Source organism: Engystomops pustulosus, chromosome 2, assembly GCF_040894005.1.
Source record: "Engystomops pustulosus chromosome 2, aEngPut4.maternal, whole genome shotgun sequence".
NCBI classification, from domain to species: domain Eukaryota; kingdom Metazoa; phylum Chordata; class Amphibia; order Anura; family Leptodactylidae; genus Engystomops; species Engystomops pustulosus.
The window spans coordinates 150,973,521-150,987,138 of NC_092412.1; the positions used below are offsets into that span (position 1 = coordinate 150,973,521).

The window sequence follows — 13,618 nt, forward strand, 5'->3', positions numbered from 1 at the left end:
TGGTCAGCATGAAGTCGGAAGCTTTGCGCTCGTCACACGAGACGGGGGAAGAAGATTCCTTTGTTAATAGCCAAAGCACCCTCAGGTCTGTTTCTCAGCGCATATCGGAGGAGGTGGAGGAGGATGAGGAGGAAGAGGAGGAGAATGTTGGCAAGACAGAAGAGGGGACCATTGTTCAGTCCTTCACTGTTCAGCGTGTATGGGCAAAAGAAGAGGAGTTGGAGGAATTGGAGGAGGAGGAAATGGAGAGTCAGGCCAGTGAGGGGAGTGAATTCTTGCGCGTTGGTACTCTGGCGCAAATGGCAGATTTCATGCTAGGCTGCCTATCCCGTGACCCTCGCGTTCAAAGAACTTATTCCAGCACCGATTACTGGGTATTCACTCTCCTGGACCCACGGTACAAGCAAAATCTTTCTACTCTCATCCCTGGAGAGGAAATGAGTGTGAGAATGCATGAATACCAGCAGGCCCTGGTGCACAAGCTGAAACAGTATTTCCCTTCTGACAGCGCTAGTGGCAGAGGGCGTACTTCTGCGGGACAAGTAGCGAGGGAGAGTAGGCGAGCAGGCAGCTTGTCCAGCACTGGCAGGGGTACACTTTACAAGGCCTTTGCCAGATTTATGTCACCCCAGCAAGACACTGTCACCTGTCCCCAGTCTCGGCAGAGTAGGGCTGATCTATACAGAAAGATGGTGAGGGAGTACGTTGCTGACCATACCATCGTCCTAAATGATCACACAGCTCCCTACAACTACTGTGTTTCAAAGCTGGACATGTGGCACTAACTGGCGCTGTACGCCTCAAAGGTCCTTGCCTGCCCTGCCGCTAGTGTGTTGTCCGAGCGGGTTTTCAGTGCAGCTGGTGGCATCATCACCGATAAGCGTACACACCTGTCGACTGACAGCGCTGACAGGCTGACGCTTATCAAGATGAATAAAGCCTGGATTTCTCAGGATTTCCATTCTCCACCAGGTGAAGGAAGCTCAACCTGAATAATTTATGCACTCCTCCTCCTCATTTTCCTCCTTCTCAACCTCTTTGTACACTAAAGCAGAGGAAACTGGCTATTTTTTTGCCAGGGCCAACTGGCTCTAGCTACAGTACTCAATCTATTTAATTTTTCTGGAGGACCACCTACCTGCTCCTCTGGTTTGAAAACTTTTTTGGACTGCCACATACAGGCACTCAATCTATTTAATTTTTCTGGAGGACCACCTACCTGCTCCTCTGGTTTGAAAACTTTTTTGGACTGCCACATACAGGCACTATCCAAATTAAATTGTCTCCATAGCAGACTCCACACGTCGACTTTTTAGCTGCCTCCACACGTAGTCTCCATTGCTAACTCCACACGTCATTGCCACAGCTGCCTCCAAAAGTCGTCCATATAGCTGCCTCCTTACATCGTCCCCTTAGCAAACGAGCTGTGTCAGGCAGAATTTTGGGTTGTTTTTATGGCTTCCACATTAAACTTGTTAACTTTGTCGCCACCCTGCTGTGTTATCCACAAAATATACTGGCAAACTTTTATCATTTACCGATATTATTTCAGCGTTTCTTGCGCATCTGTTTACATTCCCCTCACCCGCCATAACCCAAACTTATAAGAACACTACTACACTTGATCTTATACAAAAGGTTCTTAGAAGTGCTGTTTGGGGAGTAGCCGAGAGACAGGGGCTTGGATTGGCGAAAGCTCGCCTGGCAGCGGAGCGCCAGCTCCATCCCAAGATCCAACTAACATAGTTTTAACTGCAGCACCTTTAATCTACTACTACTTCACTGCCTCCATACATTGTCCCCTTATCAAACGAGCTGTGCCAGGCAGAATTTTCAGGTGTTTCACCAGATACATAGTGGAACTCGGCCCATCTGTCGCCGCCATGCTGGAGACCTTAAATTGCAATCATAGCAGCGCAATATGGATGCCCCATACTGTCGCTCTTAATCATGGAACCATTTCCGAAAAAACAATTAAAAATAGAACCACTATGCTATTCCATTATTCCTAAGTGAAATATTCAAACGACCCGGCCTGCTTTGAAAATGATAATTTTTTCAAAGTAAACGCTTCTGGCCCCCAGGCCCATTTTGGGTAGGGAGGAGCCGAGAGACAGGGGCTTGAACAGGCGAAAGCTCGCCTGGCAGCGGACCGCCAGCTCCATCCCAAGATTAGGCAGCCTCAGAGGCATCTATGCATGCTGCCCCTGCTGTTTCCTGTCCATTTTGCCTCCACGATCCTCCACAGCGTCCACCAATGTCTCCATGCGCAACTTTCAACTCTCTATACCCCAGACGCTTGAGCACGAGAGGATATGCAGCACATTATCCCCTTATCAATCGAGCTGTGTCAGGCAGAATTTTCAGGTGTTTCACCAGATACATAATGGAACTCGGTGCATCTGTCGCCGCCATACTGGAGACCTGAAGTTGCAATCATAGCAGCGCAATATGAATGCCCCATACTGTCGCTCTTAATCATGGAAGTCGTCTCCATGGCTGCCTCCACATGTCGTCCCCTTATCAAAAGAGCTGTGTCAGGCTCATTTTTCGGGTGTTTCACCAGATACGTTATGGAACTTGGTCACTATGTCACCACCATGCTGTGTTATCGACTAAATATACCGTCAACCTTTGGTTCACATAGGAAATCATTTCAGCGCTTCTTGCTCACCTCCTTTGGTGAAGCCTGAGTCCATTTAGGGTATGTCGCCATGACACTCTCGAGCTTGCCACTGCTGCCGCTGCCTCTGCATGCCACTGCTGCCGCATGCCTCTGCATGCCTATAGTGTCAGGCTCAATTATTGCATGTTTTAGATGCTATCTAGCCTCATTCGGTGAATCTGTCATGGCCATGCTGTTGCCCATCATTTTAGCATAATGGTACGATTAAGCAGCCTCAGAGGCATCCATGCATGCTGGCCGTGCTGTTTCCTGTCCATTTCCATGGTGTTTCCATCTTTTCTGAGGTTCCCAGGTGTTTGGCCAAGCTTCCCTGTGCAGAGCCTTGGTCCCCTTAAAAAATGCTCGAATCTCCCATTGACTTCAATGGGGCTCGTTATTCGAGACCAGCACTCGAGCATCGGGAAAAGTTCGTCTCGAATAATCAGCACCCGAGCATTTTAGTGCTCGCTCATCTCTAGAAATAACATGCTCCCTTAGGGGTTCCCACCACTTGTAAATAATATTGTTTATCAAATATTAAAAAATGTCTGAGCTCACAAAATTTCAGTGACCATCAATATAAACTTGAATTTCTTTGGTATAACTTTGGTTAACTGTACTTTTCAAACAGGAATGTCAGATGTTGTATGGCTAAATTATGGGGAATCGATGAGGACAGTTCCAACACATCACATCTGGCCCACTTACAAGTCTTTCTCCCATCTACTTTATCCACTAAGTTCAACGCATGTTTCCTTCAAAAAGCTTGTATATGATGGATTTTTAAATAAGTGTATAATACAGCTGACCGAACCTTATTACCACTAACATCTGCCCTCGTGAGAGAGATTTGAAAGTTCCCCATATACATTTCAAATTAGGGTGCTCACCTTAAATGTGCATATTGAAACCACCTTTGCTTAGATCACTGATGGAAAAAACATAAATCCTTCATCTCTATAGTTACAGTATCCAGTTAGCAACATAGATCATTTTCCACCTCTAATCCGTATAAAATAAAGTCACATAATCTTTATGACTGAAGCATATTAAAGCTTTTCTAATGATAAAACACTTTACAATATTAACTACTGCTAGTGCAACTCCGTGCAAAGCCAGATTTATGACTTCAGACTTTTGTAAAAAGTCCCATAACAAGTCTTTATAGTTACTCCAGTCCCCTGCTGGTCTAGGTACTGAGAGTTTTTATGCATTTAGAGACTTTTTGGGGAATTTTTAATAAAAAAATCCCAGACAGAAAATAAACCATAAGAACATTTATTAAAGGGCTAAAGCTACTTTAATGAATCTGATGGGTACCAGAGCTCCAAAAATAGACATTGAACTGTCCCAAAGAGCTGGTCTAATGATAAATAGCCCCCAATGAGCGGATTGCATCAAGAATGGTGTATTGAGTGCGAGTCTTAATTTCGCCCCACTGGCCTATTGTCACGGTGTTGCCGTGATCCATATCGCGGGTCGCGAGCTCTCCCTTGCCCATCACTGCCCCCAGGCGCAGCGCCAGCGCCACTCACTTGTCCCCGCTCCTGAATCTCGTCCTCACTACGTGTCCTAGGGCGTGCGCGTGCTGGGTTCAGGAAATTTAAAAGGCCAGTACACCATTAATTGGTGCTGGCCATTTTCCCAGAAGGCTATTTAAACCTGCCTCTCCCATTACACCCTGCTGAATGTTTGTGCCTCACCGCCTCAGGAAAAGCTCTGCAGCAATATTCCTACGTTCCTGTGTCTCCTGCATTCCTGTGTGTTCCCATGTATCCTGCGTTCCTGCTCCTGTGTTACCTTGTAACCTGTGTTCCTGCTCCCGTGTGTTCCTGCTCCTGTGTTCCAGTGTCCTGTGTGCCTGTGTTCCTGTTCCCATCTGCCTGGACCTTCCGTTGCTGACCTTGTTGCATCTCTGCTGTCTGCCCTGATCCTTTGCCTGGACCTGACCCTGAGACGGTCTCCTGCTAAGGTACCTCAAACTTGGCTGCCACAGCGGGCTAGTCGCACCCGTGGAACGACCTGTTGGTACCCTGTCACAGCAAATCCATCCCGCTTTGCGACAGGCTCTGGTGAAGACCAGGTGCCACTTAGACTCCGGTAACAAGTGTTGGCTAGTTCCACCTCCTGCAGTGCCTGTTTTTAGCGCCAATAGGTCTGGCCTCTGTTTGCCAGGTCCTATACTGCCCACGTTGTTGTACTCCATATTCCTTCAGGGACCCCATATTTTTGGGATGTTCGACTGTTTTTTCTGGGCTCTCGGCAGCTGAGTCGAACACATGATCTTGGCGACATTCCACCGGCAACTATTGAGGATCATCGGAAAACCCCTTCCCAGTTCCAAGTTGTTATGTTTTGCTTCAACCCGAGAAACAGCAAGGTGAGAAGCCCCACTGTGGGACCTTGATTATTAACATGTTGTGAGGTATTACCCAAGGCACCGCCCTCTGTCTTTTCGTTTTTTCTTTGCAGTGGTCCAGTGGATCCACACATCCGAATCCTGACACATATTGCACGCTGTATTTATTAAGAGGGTCTGACTTTTTAGTAATTCCAGAGGTATCCTTTGCTGCTGGGATGAAATTATCACCAGGTCAGACCTGGTGCAAAATTTTTTATCCATAGGGGGTTATTTATCAATAGACCAGCTCTTTTGGAGCTCTGTTGCCCATCAGATTCATTTAAATGATTTTGGCCCTTTAATAAATATTCTTATATTTATTATTTTTTTTTAAGTCTCAAAAAAGTCTCAAATTGCACAGGTCTCATCACATAGACCAGCAGAGGACTAGAGTGACTATGAGACTTTTTAGGACACTTTTTGCAACAGTCTCAAGTCTTAATTCTGGCTTTTCAGGGTATTGCACTAGCAGTAGTTCTATCTTTACAGATCATTACAGATTAATGAAGAGGTTTAAATAATCCTGTGAGACTTTTTAGCAGTTAGCAGTGAAAAGTCTGAAAAAACCTCAATGCAACTACTTTGAGACTTTTTTACACCAAAGAAACGTGTAAAAACAATGATAAATAACCCCTATACTCTCCATTAGTTTTCCATTTTCTATAAGGACATGAAAATTGCATAAAAGTATAGTACTAGCTGCAGATATGGAGTTCTATAGAAGGACAAAAATAAAGGAGAAACATGTAAAAAGTAGTTCAACAATTACAATTAAATAAGATGAACCCTTTACATAAATATATGATAAATTTAAATAATCAAAATATAATCTACATATGAAATAGAATAAAACTTGATCAAAAAGTCATATCAACTCCAAAATGGTGCAAATAAAAAGTACAGATCCAAACAAGCTAACACACAGTTCCACAAGGTATAATTAGTTTAAATTCAGAAAAATTGGTAAAACATATAAAGATCTATAATTTGGAGTATCATTTGAAGTTGAGTAGGACTACACCCCAGGTTAAGCATTAACAAAGACTAGGGCCCCAGAGTGAACCTTCTAAAATAACCCCCCACCTTGAGATCATATAGTGCAGAATCTAGAGTCTGATGTAACATTTTCTTTTTTCTTTGTTAGAGGCCATTGCTAATCAATCCTTTCAAATAATAGTGTGGAGGAAATGCTACTTATACTGCTTAACAAATAATTTGAATGGTATAGTTTCTAAAATGGGATCCTCTTATTGATTTTACTTTTCTGGTATCTCACAGGGTCTGCAAATGCAACACAGACCTGAAATCTAGTCCAGCTAATGCATCCTCCAAATTCTCAATCACCCTTTGTTGCTTATGAACACTACTCAGCACCCCTAATGAAGTTTTAACCACATGTGGGATATTTCTGTATCACACTGTGTAACAGTGTGATACACTATTTTTATAGGCCAATGTTAATGCATTCTATGAAACATACACAGTGTTAAAATCTTTATGGTACCCCTTAATAAATAATAAATTCACCATGGAGTATAGGTCCCAAAATAGGGTAATTTGTTGGAGGTTTCCACTATTCTGCTATCTAAGGGACTAAGCATGTCTAACATGTCACAGCGCCTGAACACAATGCCATCAAAACTTGCCTTAGAGAAAGTTTCCGTGCTGCGGGGGGTGTATGGAGAGAGCTCACGGGCGGGGGTTCTCTACATACACAGCGGGTGTCGGTTGTATAATACAGCTGACACCCGCCTGTTACTGCCGCGGTCGGTTTACATTTTTTTCATTTATTAAAACTTAATAAAACCTATATAAATTTGATATCCCATTTTGAGCGCAGAATAAAACTCGTAAAAACAAAGCCCACAAGAAAATGCCACAATGTGTTTTTTTATTGTCAATTTCATTGCACTTTACATGGAATATTAAATGGCACCACTAAAAAGTACAATTTGTCACGCAGATAACAAACCCTAACACATCTCTTCTGCAATTAGGGGAGTAAAAAACAGAAACGCAAAAACAAAAAAGGCCTGTCCTGTAAGGGTTCAAAAAAAAAAAGTGCTGGCCATGAGAATATTAGCAGATGTGCTTGCTTTATGCAGCAGACCAGACACATAAATATCAAGGGATTTGTATATGAATAATTTGGGGTAAACCACATGTTTTTTTTAACATATGCAGTTATAATAATTGTATCTTTACAAGTTCACACATTTTGACTCATCCATGCAAAGGGGTGTGAGCAGAGGAAGGAAGTTGGGTTTAGTCTTTAAGTATATTTCTGCTTGAAAAACAGTGACCCAGCAGAAACTACAACGAACAACAAACATGAGACCAGAACTCACCAAAGGAGAAGCCAAATCCAAAGGCATTAAGGTTGAATTTTTCACAAAAATTTTGGCCATATATCATGTGGTGAGTAATTTTCTACTTAGTCTTTATAAATAAATAAAAAACAGTCCTATAAAAATACACCTTTGTTTCATATACCTCAACATAACAATGGACACTTTGATAATAATAATAAACATCACATTTTTCTTTTATTCTATATGGTATTGCTAATACTGCATGATTTTAGGTTTTCTGTTTCCATCTTACACACTGTTTCATCCTACACATCTTGTCTAACTTAAATCAAAAGGGTAGGTACTGATGTTGTATCACATGCCAAAGTCACGTAGAACTGATAATGATAGGTGGCATGAAATGTGTTAAGAATGTTTTGCAGGGTACTGAATTACATTGCCAAAATTCTATATTATAAGTCATTTTTTACAATATTAGTAAAGCAACATTTACCGTAATACATTTCAATCACCATTTTCAGGACTGACCAGTCTTTTCTTCAGGACCATATGCCTAATGTCCTCAGAATGTTGAGGCTTCTTGGTGGCTGCCGTGTTACTCAGTGCTGCAGAATATATTATCACATCAACTCATTGTATTTTTCTAATTAATTTAGCCATATATATTGTAATAAGAACATATCTGATGAAAAGCACAGGATATAAGGACGCTGGGGAAATGAGTTCAGATTATTGCTCTGCCTATGAGTTTCTTATGCATATCAATTGAAAGAATTGTACTGTGATATCACCTTTCCAGGAAACGAAATACTGGGGAACTTTTCGCTACAGATGAAATGTTATGTCAAAAAACTAAATTATTCTATTTATTTATTAAACTGTGTTAACTATAAAAGGAAGTAACACATAGCAATAAGTAAAACACAACACTGACGCATAACTGATAATACTTGTATTGTATTTAACATTGACCCTTGTGAGACATTCAAATTATTAGAACATGTATGTTTTTGGATCATTTTAGTGTATAACAAGCAGATTTATATAATTGGTTCACATGTCATTATAAAACATGAGACTCTAAATTTGGTACAAAATGGTTTTGTTGGACTTTTGATACCTTGCCCATTGGAAAAGACGGAGTCATAGTTAACCCACTATTCGCCTAAAGCCATTGCAGAGCCAGACATACGAGAACTTCTTATCTGTAGTAATAATTGTAATTCCTTTTAACAACATTTGATATTTCATCTAAAATACTAGGAAGCTGGAAATAAATTCCAAATGGGATGGAATTTACCAAAAAGTGTTCCACTTTTGCTCACTTTTATCATTGCTTTGTCTCTCACAGTTAGGTCCAAATTACATCTATTTTATACTTTAGGCCAGTAAAATCACAGAGATACCCACTGATGTTTAGGTTAAATGCTTAGGTTTAACCACATCTAACAGGTTAATAGTTACAATGCAATCAGTGTCAGCTCCAATTGTGGCTCTTAGCAGCGTGTGTCTACTATATCATACATCTCTCTCCAAACTTCTCTACCACCGGTGTGCCACTATTACAGGGTATGTTGGTTGCATATAGCTATTAAAGGGAACCTATTAGTTAAACTAGCTCGCACTAACCTAAACATATCTTTAAAAACTGCTATTATACAGCAGTACAAATATCTCCAAATTCTCATCCCCAGTTCCAAATCCATTCATAAAGTTGACTCACCATATTTGCAAATAACCCCATGTGAATCCTATCATCATCTTTTCTTTGAGCTGAGTCCAGCATATTCATGTTTTTGCTCTTGTGTATCTGCACCTCCAGCTCATTTCCCCTTTCCTCAGGAATGAGAGAGAAACTGGATGTATGTGCCTCGCTGTCGAGATTTCCTGAGGGAGGGGTGAATGAGGGAGCTGATTTCTCTACATCGAGACACAAAAAGCCAGCATCTGAATGGAGCAGCAGAGCTGAAGAAAAAGCAAGCCCCTTCCCAACATGATACATAGATGGTCATAGAGTTAACTTTACAAATAGACAGTGAAACTTTACAGGCAAGTGGATCAACAATATAGGGATAGTTTTATTGACATATAATATCAGTTTTTAAAGATATATTTAGTTATTGGGGAGTAGTTTAACTGATAGGTTCCCTTTAAGTTTCATAAACTTGGTCCAGGTGTTGGGCAGATTTACTGTCCAAAACCCATCTCAACTGTACTGAATTTAGGATGTCAGTTCAGTTTAGTTAAACCAAACTTATTTGGACCAAACTTTAAAAAGATGTTTAAAACATGATAATTGATGCTACATACTAATATACAATTACACAGAATAATGCATCAATAATGCTTATAATATACATTTAGTTAGGAAGGAATCCCAGTGATCTGCTGATCACAGGGTCAAGTAAAGATGTGGGAGGCTAGCACACATAGTATTAAATGTTTCCTATTCAAATGAATAAACTATTATTATGAAGAGAATTGCTCAACAATATCTCAGAGTCAGTTGGGGTCATTTATTGTGCCTTGTCGCAAAAGTGGACCTCTTTTGCATTGTATCCATGTGAAATGAAAACATTCTTTATTGTTTAATGCAGATCTTTCACTTAAGTAAATCTCTAATATTCCAAAGTCAACAGCACAGACCACTTTAAGCATTTCTTCATATTCGTTTAGAATGTACTAACATAAAGGTGAATTAAATTCAATCAATTTTCCATAACAACTCATCTGCCTTTATTACCCACTTTAACAACATATGAAAGCTTTGCTTGTGATTCCTTAATTTACTACATTTTCTATTGCAATTACCAGAGTAAAATTAGATAATAGATATTAACTTGCTTTTAACACTAATTATACATGTATTCAATGTTATTGCTTGAAACATTTGGAAGAATAGAATAAAAACTATATTCTGATAATTTTTCTGACATAGTGAAAATCTAAATTCCCCTTCTCCAATGTATTAGTTAGAACTATTTTCTCTTCCATTACTTAAACAATTGTCAAATTAGTGAAAGGGAAACCAGAAGTCAATTTTGTTTGTTTTTGAAAAATATTTGGAGCAACCAAAATTGTTTGTCCCTCAAACAGTGTCATAAAGTATAATCTTGATAAAAGAAGTTACTACCATTAGGGTTTATTATTACCATGATGGTTTAACTTTGTCTGCTGCAATGTTAAAGTACATGTTAAAACATGTGTCAAAGTGGCATTTATACTAAGCTCTCTTAATCAGAACATTATACTGCTTTTCCTCTGTCCATTGTGTACCCTTGTGCCATCTCTTCCGCTGATAATACTGCATTCACACACATCATGTTGACATTTATTAAAAGATACCTCAATTTATAGGACATGAACACCTCTCTTTGCTATGCAGACTAGTTTACTAGATCATGTCATCATTGTAGGTTCTTTAGTAGTCAAGTAATCGAAGAGTTGATGGGAGCTGCAAGAGCCAAGCAAACAAAATAATAAGCAACAAGACTAAGCAATGCTAATTGAGACAAATTCAAAGTTGTTCGCAAAAACATCCCAGGTTCAATCTTAGGGATGTATTCACAGAGTTAAAGGACCCTTTACCACAAAGTCCAACTTTTCTCACACTTTCTTATCTTAGCCCACAATATATCCTGGTATATTGGTGTGTATATATTAGTCCCTATTGGCAAGATGTTCTCATTGACTGGCCTTGGGCATTCAAAAGTCATATTGATCGGTATTAATCGCTGGATAGTTGGAACTTCCTATAAGACCTGTAGTTTTTGGGATGTCCTGAAACAGTTACCAAATAGTGCTTATTTTTACCCTAGCTAGTAAAACTTTCTGAAATAGTTACACTTGCTATTTAAGAACTATCTAGTCACTTGCTGCAAAAAATAAATCCCACTCCTTGATATGTGCCTTTGTAACAAAACAATAAATGATTTTACCTTACTTGTTATTGTTTTTATTGGGCATATACCAACTTTGATCTATTAGAGATGAGAATCTGATCATAGGGATCCATCCATCATACATAAGAACAGACCCCCACAGTTCATAAGAATGTAATCATTGCATCCTTCTGTTCCATTCAACACTGCAGGAGTTCCTGACATTGCCGAGCACAGTGCTTGGCTATCTCCAACACTCACATTTACTGTCAATAAGGGTGCTGGTGACAGCCATGCCGATACTAATAAATAGAGTGGTTGGATGTATACTCTAGTTGCTGTTTCATTCAGTTTGTGAGAACAGTGCGGTATGAGTAAGTACTAGGATCTCAAAAATCCGAAACGTGTCACCCATTGCGTTCTTTTGTCCGTTGCTTTTTTTTGTTTATGTACATATACTTTGACCAATTTAAATGATTTTTCAAAAAGTATGTGAATGTTTAACATTTTTCTTCATTGTATAATCATGATGGAAACCTCTGCCTTAGGCTGGATTCATACTGCCGTTGCCCCCCGTACCGTGGCACGGCGGGCACACGGCAGCGTGCGGGGAGAGGAGGAGGAGGGATACATGGCGGGATACATGGCGCACTACGCCTTATGCCGTGAAAAGATAAGACATGTTAGGACATGTTACGTTAGATTTCAGGTTATCTAATGCATTGGGGCAGATTTATCAAGTTTCTGAAAGTCAGAATATTTCTAGTTGCCCATGGAAACCAATCACAGCTCCCCTTTAAAATATTCATGAGCACTGGTAAAATGATATCCGAGCTGTGATTGGTTGCCATGGGCAACTAGAAATATTCTGACTTTCAGAAAATAAATCTGCCCCATTGTGTAGTGTTTATTTCTCAAAATTAGACAAAAATAGACTAATATGTTTCCTGAGAAACAGTAGTTCTATCAAAACCAATCTCGAACTCAATGTAAGAAACACAAGTGCACTTCATTCCTGTAAATTGCGCTTTACAATCATGACTGAATAATTTATTATAAAGTGAAACTGCTATTTCATGATATTTGTTATCTCTTTCTTGTACCTTGTTAAAAATAAAGTATTTATTCCCAGAACATAATAGCAGGAAGCATTAAATATATTGTAAATTGAACATATAATAACTCAAGTCTGTGTTTGCACTGCTATTTCTTTCCTCTGATGGTCTTTATTTTCAGTCTGTGTTCCTTTGGATATCCATAGGAATTCATATCCATATTGTTGGAAAGCAAATAACGTAGATTTATTTTTACATTGGAGTCATTAAAGGGAACCTGTAAGCAGAAATTGACCTAATAAACCACTATTGGTGTGTTGTCAAGAAGCTGAACACCATCCAGATCATATTTTTTTTCATAATCCAGTGTCTAGAACAGTGATGGGCAACCTTTTGAGTTTGGTGTGTCAAAATTCGGCAAAAAACCGAGCATAACTCGGGTGCTGTGTCACCTTTAGAAAAAAACCTAATTTTGTAATAACATGTCCAGCAGCAGCCTCCCCTTATTAATAACATGTCCAGCAGCGGCCTCCCCTTATTAATTGCATGTCCAGCAGCGGCCTCCCCTTATTAATAACATGTCCAGCAGCGGCCTCCCCTTAATAATAACATGTCCAGCAGCGGCCTCCCCTTAATAATAACATGTCCAGCAGCGGCCTCCCTTTACTATTAAAATACCCCAGCAGCCTCCCTTTACTATTAAAATACCCCAGCGGCCTCCCTTTACTATTAAATTGCCCCTAGGGGCCTTCCCTAATAAAATGCCCCATCGGCCTCCCTTTACTATTAAAATGCCCCTAGTGGCCTCCCTTTACTACTAAAATACCCCTAGCGGCCTCCCTTTAATACTAAAATACCCCTAGTGGCCTCCCTTTACTACTAAAATACCCCTAGCGGCCTCCCTTTACTACTAAAATACCCCTAGCGGCCTCCGTTTACTGCTAAAATACCCCTAGCGGCCTCCCATTAATGCTAAAATACCCCTAGCGGCCTCCCTTTACTGCTAAAATACCCCTAGCGGCCTCCTTTTACTGCTAAAATACCACTGGCGGCCTCCCTTTAATACTAAAATACCCCTAGTGGCCTCCCTTTACTGCTAAAATACCACTAGCGGCCTCCCTTTACTACTAAAATACCCCTAGCCACCTCCCTTTACTACTAAAATACCCTGAGCCGCCTCCCCTTACTACTAAAATACCCCTAGCCACCTCCCTTTAAATATAATATAATAATAAACTTATATACTTACCCAGTGATGTCTTCTTCCCTGTAGCTTTACTGCAGGTCTGACGATAATGGCGGCT

General features: G+C 40.3%; 1 protein-coding gene across 2 annotated transcripts in view; it reads left to right on the forward strand.

The window, feature by feature from the left end:
- The first annotated feature begins 7,329 nt into the window (after nt 1–7,329).
- LAPTM5 (lysosomal protein transmembrane 5) overlaps nt 7,330–13,618 on the forward strand; it is a 64,740-nt gene continuing 58,451 nt past the window's right edge. For both annotated transcript variants that reach the window (XM_072133097.1, XM_072133098.1), the window contains exon 1: nt 7,330–7,484. In XM_072133097.1, the coding sequence (XP_071989198.1) occupies nt 7,398–7,484 (87 nt within the window). In that variant the 5' untranslated portion in view covers nt 7,330–7,397. The remainder of the gene's footprint in view (nt 7,485–13,618) is intronic.